Here is a 6,346-nt window from a genome sequence, read left to right as displayed (position 1 = left end):
GTTCTGAGTGTCAGGATCACAGGATAAGATCACAGTCTCCGTGGCCTCCCTGGGGTTTAAGTTGCTGCTGGAGATAGAGGGCTTGGGAATCTCCACTGTGCAGATAACAGAGAGAAGATTGTCCTGTGTGGCACCTTTGATTCCCCCAAAGACATTTTTCAATCAGAGATGGCATTTCCCACCTCTCAGCCCACCCAAGTCCCTAAAAGCCCATAGCAGGAGTGTGTGTTACAAGAGAGATGCATGGCAATCTGAGGGCTCAGAGATTGTGAGGCTGCCTGTTTCACGTGGGAGAAGCACAGACTTTCTCAAGTGTGAATTGAGCAGCAGCATTGGGTCATGGAAAGACACGGGACCAGCAGTCACAGCCCCTGGTGCCTCTCTGAGTCCTTCACTCTCCAACTGCCTGCCTGGTCCACCCTGTGGTCCTCACCTGGAGCATGTAGTGCTGGAATGGTCTTAGTTTCAGTCTTACTTTGTCCCCCAAGGTATGTTTTCTCTGTAGCTTCCCTTTCAAGGACATCCTAGAGATGGATGATGGAACTTCCCATTGTCCTTAAACCCTTTGGGTACTGGGAAGCCTGCCGTGGACTGGGTACTTCAGCAGAAATAACACAGGAGAGACCAGAGTCAAGCCTGGAGGTCTGTTCAGTCATCAGGCAGTGGAGCCACAAGGTGGGGCGGTTTTCCCAGCTGTTTCATAGTGACTGACTTGAGCCAGTGACCTCTAAAGATAGAGCAGAGTCCAAGGAATGACCTACAAAGAGTGAAGGGGACAGGCAAGAGCTGATAGCTTTGGACCAAGATCATGTTCCCTGTTCTGTGTCCATGATGTTTCCTTCCCCCTGTAGAAGGCAGGTGAGGACCATGTGGATCTTTCTAGAAATACATGTGGATGTTTGCAAATGCGGAACTGACTGGTGGAAAGGGCGAGCATGAACTGATGGTGGAAGTCTGGCCCCCATGGACTGTATGTGTTTGGTGGCTATTAGAACAATATTTGGGAAGAAGTCTTGCAGATGCTTTCTCTCATTAGACATTCTACTCTCTGATTCTATGAGTTTGACTACTCTATGTACCTCATCTCAGTGGATTCCAGAGTGAATCAGAGAGTAGAATAGTAATTTCCAGGAGCTGTGGTCAGGGAATAGGGCATTGTTCCATGGCTGTGTGGTTTCAGTTAGGCAGGTTGAGGATGTTCTAGAGATCTCCTGTACAGCTTCATGCCTATAGTTCATGCAGATAAAGTGTTCCTTATGCAGAAAGTTTAAAACCAAGTGTTTTGGATTTCTAACTTTTTTTAATTTTTTTGGAATATTTGCAGTAGATGTACTGGGTCAGCATCCCACATCTGGAAAATTTTAAATCCAAAATGCTCCAGTGAGCACTTCTTTTTAGCATCACATCAGCAGTTAGAAGTGTTGGATTTTGGAGCATTTCAGATTTTGAATTTCCGGATTTGGGATGCTCAATTTGTAATACTGTAATTTTCCCAAAAAAGTTCTCTGGAGTTTAGACCTCATGTTATGTTCTGACTCTAGTAACAAAAAAAAAAAAATGTTTGGAGGAAACATTAAAATGTTGTCATAAGTGGAAATTTTTACTGCTGGTCCAAACATCTAAGATCAATTGCTGATAGTAGTATTTCTCTTGATACCCAATTAAGGTTTAGGTGTGGGGTGAATTCCAGCAGGATCACATTATGCTCAAAGAAAGTTACCAACCGTGATTTGAAATTAGCAACTCCTTAGGTAGAGAGAATCCCGTTAAAAGGACAGAACTGATCAGTGTGTCAATTACATAAAGGGAGGAATGATGCCGAATTAAAAGAAGTGATGTGTGTTATGTTAGTAAATATAGAAGGAACTTCCTGTTTCTAATTTCTGTGCAGAGTTAGGAAAAATGGGGAGGAGCCCAGAACAGGTATGTGAGATCCTTTCTTCATTTTCTCTTAACCTCAGAAAATACAACTCGAGTTTCAGTTTGTGTGAATTAAGAAGAGTCTAAGTGAGATGCCAATGGCTCATGTGTCGCCCACACGAAGAACCCCACCTTATGAAAATGGCATCATCATGAGGAAACAGTTGTATGTGGCACAGGCAGTAAAACCACCAGATAGCACCCACCTGGCCACCTGCAACAGGTCCCCGAAACCACCAGTATTCCCATTACGTGTATGTTACAGCCTTGGTAGTAATCCCACAACTAGAAAGTTTAAAAATTGCTATTGTCAATACAAAATGTTGAATATGAAGTAGAATATGTTGTTCCACGTTTCTCCCCCATTCTTTTTGAACTTTTCTGTTTCACTTTTGGAAGTTTCTATTGACACATCCTCAAGCTAGGGATTCTTTCCTGACCTGTGTGGAGTCTACCAGAAAGCATCAAAAGCATTCTTCATTTCTCTAACAGCTCTTTTTTTTTTTTCTGAGATGGAGTCTCGCTCTGCAGTCCAGGTTGGAGTGCAGTGGCATGATCTTGGCTCACTGCAAGCTCCGCCTCCCTGGTTCAGGCCATTCTTCTGCCTCAGTCTCCCAAGGAGTTGGGACTACAGGCACCCGACAGCACGCCTGGCTAATTTCTTTGTATGTTTAGTAGAGACGGGGTTTCACCGTGTTAGCCAGGATGGTCTCGATCTCCTGACCTTGTGATTCGCCTGCCTCAGACTCCCAGAGTGCTGGGATTACAGACGTGAGTCACTGTACCTGGCCATCTCTGAGGGATTTTAACGAGTTGTTGACTTTTGAGATTGTTGACCTTTTTACTTACTGTTAGAACCAAGTGACAAATTTCAAGCTTCTTATATGCCTGTTAGGAAACCAGAAGTCTCTAGGTAGTGACTGGGAATGTGAGCTCCACAGTAGGTTGAGGATGGAGTCACGAGTGAAATGGGTGAAATCAGTCCATGGGCTTTGGAGACTGCAGACCTGTCCAGCCTCTGACACCCTGGTGAGTCAGTGCAAAGATTACAACAGTGACAGCAAACTAGCATGGCTGACTCCATCTGGCATCTAGTCTCAGGCTGGCTGTCCTCACTCATTCCTGGACATAGGCCAGGCTAACCATGGGAGGAATTTAGTTTATGGTTTAACTTTGAAGCAAGAATAATACCAGTTCCTCCATAACACTAATTCCCTTATTTTGTCCAGGGATTGCCTTTGTAAAACTGGTGAAGACCATGAGAGTAAGATTATAGGAGGGAACTGAATTCTGCTAAAATGGAGGCACAGTTTCTATAATCCCTTACTCCTCAAATGTCATTTGGCCAGAGTTTACAAAACTTGTAACTAATTGCTCCTATAGATAACATCACTATTGTAGAACCTGAGATTGGTCTTTTGAGATGTTTCTCATTTCTTGCATTCTGGTAACCCACTGACCTCACCCATACCCATGACTAATGGCTCAGCCAGTCACGTGGTCCCCACCTAGAGTCAGATTCAAGCACAAACAGATCATTTCCCGCCGCCCGCATGATTCCATCCCCAAACAATCAGCAGTACCCATTTTTTAGTTCTGTGCCCCTGAAACTATCCTTGAAAATCTCTAACCCCTGATCCACTACGGAGGCTGATTTAAGCAATAATAAACCTCCATCCTCCTGTTTGGCAGACTTGGAGTCATTAAAATCTTTCTTTACTGCAAATCACCATCGGGATAAATTGGTTTTGTTTGTGCAGGAGGCCAGAAGAACTTGTCTGGGAATTATAAGAGTGGATGGAGGAGCTGCCTATCCCTGTCCCATGGTCTTGTCCACAGATCAGCCTCACAAAGGAAAGAGCCCTGGGTGGGGATATAGTGGAAGCTCATTCTCTTAGTGACCTGGGGACATTGGCTTGAGATGAAGCCTGGCAGGAGTGGCAACTCCAGGTGATTTCTTTGTCTTTCCTATTTCCTGGGAGGTGGGCCAGGCCACAGTGTTAGCAGGAAGGGAACAGAACAGTCAGCCTAGTTAGAGGGAGTGTCTGGGGAAGGCCTAGGGGTGGAGGAAGAAGCTGTGCAGGACAGGGCTTGCCAGGTAGAATGAAGTGAGAGGAAGGTGAGGGACCAGAGAAGCAGAGAGAGACAGAGACAGCATGGCAGTGAACAGCGGGGGCTACAGTGACTTCAGAGACCCCAAGGACCAGGTACCCCCAGTTCCACAGTCCAGGACCAGGGAACCCTGAAAACCCTCCAGTGACCAAAGAGCTTCAGAGTTACATGAGGTGGGGTGGCTTTAGGGACAAGAGGTAGTGGGGGGATGAAACATGGGTGTCAGCCTCTGAAGGAAAAGGGACAGGTGTGGCTAGAACTTCCTAGGATTCTGCATCCAAGATCCAGTCTCTAAAGAGGTTATGGGTCATTCGTTTCTTCATTCAATTCCCTCATTTGTTATGTGAGAGCTCCTGAGTGTGTGTCTCTCACAGGGCCTGTGCTGGTGCGGGGTGTGAGTGGGGAAAGAAAACAAGGTCCTCTCCTTTATCCTGTTATGCCAGTGACATAGACACTTTGGGAAACAGGATTTCAGGTTCAGTGATAGGGGTTAACATCTGAGGGGGAGGCCTGGACATTTTTTGCACTGACTCGGACAGTTGAGGCAGGTGATTTAGTTCTGGAGAACAGACTAATCAGCTGAGCATTTGCTCTCTCTCCTCTGAGGTTTGGATGCCTAAGAGGAGAGGATTTGAGCCAATAAATGACTATGGGGTCCTTGGAATCCAATAAGCCCTCATTTCTGGTGGAGGAGAGGATGGACCTGTGGCTGCAGACAGACCTCATGTGACCCTGATCTGCCTTTTGTGTTTGTGTGACTCTGGTTCAATGATTGTATCCTCTTGTGCCTCAGTTTTCTCTCAGTCAAATAAACTAAATGGCAAATGGACTGTGGCTTTTCATGCTATCTGTGAATAAACTGAAAATTATTCACAGTCACCTGATCTAATGCTTGGCACAGTGGAGGTGTTCACACAAACAGCATTTATTATTATTCACTTTCATGAGGGAACACCTTTAGGTCAGATCCCTGTGGACAAGCTGCTGCCAGGTACATTTTCTCTCTTCTGTTTCTGCTTCTGGGGACATTAGAGTTTCTATGGAGTGTCCTAAGACTCATAAAGCAGCTGGCTGATGGCCTACAAAGCTTGTATTTCTGTCCTCTCCGCTCTGAGTGTCAGGTGAAGAAAGCTCTGTCCTTGCCCAGATGAGGCTCTGAGGGCTGAGCCCTGGCTGGTGAGCAGCTCCAGGAGACACAGTCCTCAGACCGCTGGTAAATCCTTGTCCCAGTAAGCCCTGCCACAACCCAGACCTGGCACAGGCTCCTCAGCTTTATCTGGAGTAAGGATTTAGGGACAGGGGTCTGGGGTTGAGGCTTCTTGGGCTGACTTTCTCTGAGAGTATCTCAGGGGGCCTCTTAGGCAAAGCCCTGCTCAGTTCTCCAGGGTCTTTCTCAGGGTCAAGTTTATGAAGAGGGCATGAGGTGCTTGGCTGAGACTGATCTCCCCCTGCTGAGAAACCCTCCTCCCATCACACTGCCCTTCCTGTGCAGCAAGTGTCTGCAGGGTCTTGAGGCAGGAAAGGAATTCTGATCTGTTGTAGTTTGTCTCCTCTGTGTGTGTCCTGCACTAAATGCCAAAACCCCAACATGGGACATAATGCAGAGAGGGACACAGGCACAGTCTAGGCCTGACCATCCTGTGTGTGCAAAGAAGAAGTGACCCCCACCCCCCAACATCCAGGGATCATGCGGAATCACTCACCGTATAAGGTGAAATGTCCAGTTACCCCTGTAATCTTATCACCTCGCTGTATGATTTCTATGGTGTAGGATCCTGTGTCCTTCCGGGTGACATTCTGGATCAGCAGGGATGCATTGGAATATACTCTTTCTCGTCCACTGTATGCAGGCCCAATTGTAATTTTTTTACTGTCTATTTTATATGCTATAATGAATTGGTGGAAGTTCGTTTTTTGCCCTTTGAACCAGACGTAGCCAGTAAGATTCTGGGGCAAATTCTGGACAAGTAGAAGAACATCCTTCCCCTCGGAAACTTTGGTTGGCTGAGCTTCAATCGTGACTTGGGCAGTGGTAGGCGGGTTCCAGAAGATTAAAAGTGATGCTAGGAGGTGGAGAGAGCATCAGTCAATATTGAGACCTATGTATTGGGGTAAAAAGATGGAGCCCTGGGTCCTGAGAAGATCTCTTCAATCATCAGCCTTGAAGACACACACATACACACGCCCCTTTTGTGTGTGTGTGTGATTGTTTGTGTCCTACTGTCCTACTTGGTCAAGGTCAGTGGCACAAACTTCATTCCTTCAATGCTTCTGACCTCGGCATTTTTCTGTTTGGAATTCTCTTCCCCAGAGG

General features: G+C 46.3%; 1 protein-coding gene across 1 annotated transcript; it reads right to left on the bottom strand.

Moving 5' to 3' along the window:
- Positions 1-12: 12 nt before the first annotated feature.
- Positions 13-6,108, bottom strand: LOC116272861 (pregnancy-specific beta-1-glycoprotein 2-like; the record flags this gene model as incomplete). Its single annotated transcript, XM_031661705.1, has 2 exons — positions 13-95; positions 5,736-6,108. Coding segments are annotated over 2 exons (456 nt in total), but the record flags the coding sequence as incomplete, so codon positions are not given.
- Between the last annotated feature and the right edge of the window lie 238 nt (positions 6,109-6,346).

Source organism: Papio anubis, unplaced genomic scaffold (genome assembly GCF_008728515.1).
Source record: "Papio anubis isolate 15944 unplaced genomic scaffold, Panubis1.0 scaffold2293, whole genome shotgun sequence".
NCBI classification, from domain to species: Eukaryota; Metazoa; Chordata; class Mammalia; order Primates; family Cercopithecidae; genus Papio; species Papio anubis.
This window is presented reverse-complemented; position numbering and strand designations above follow the sequence as displayed.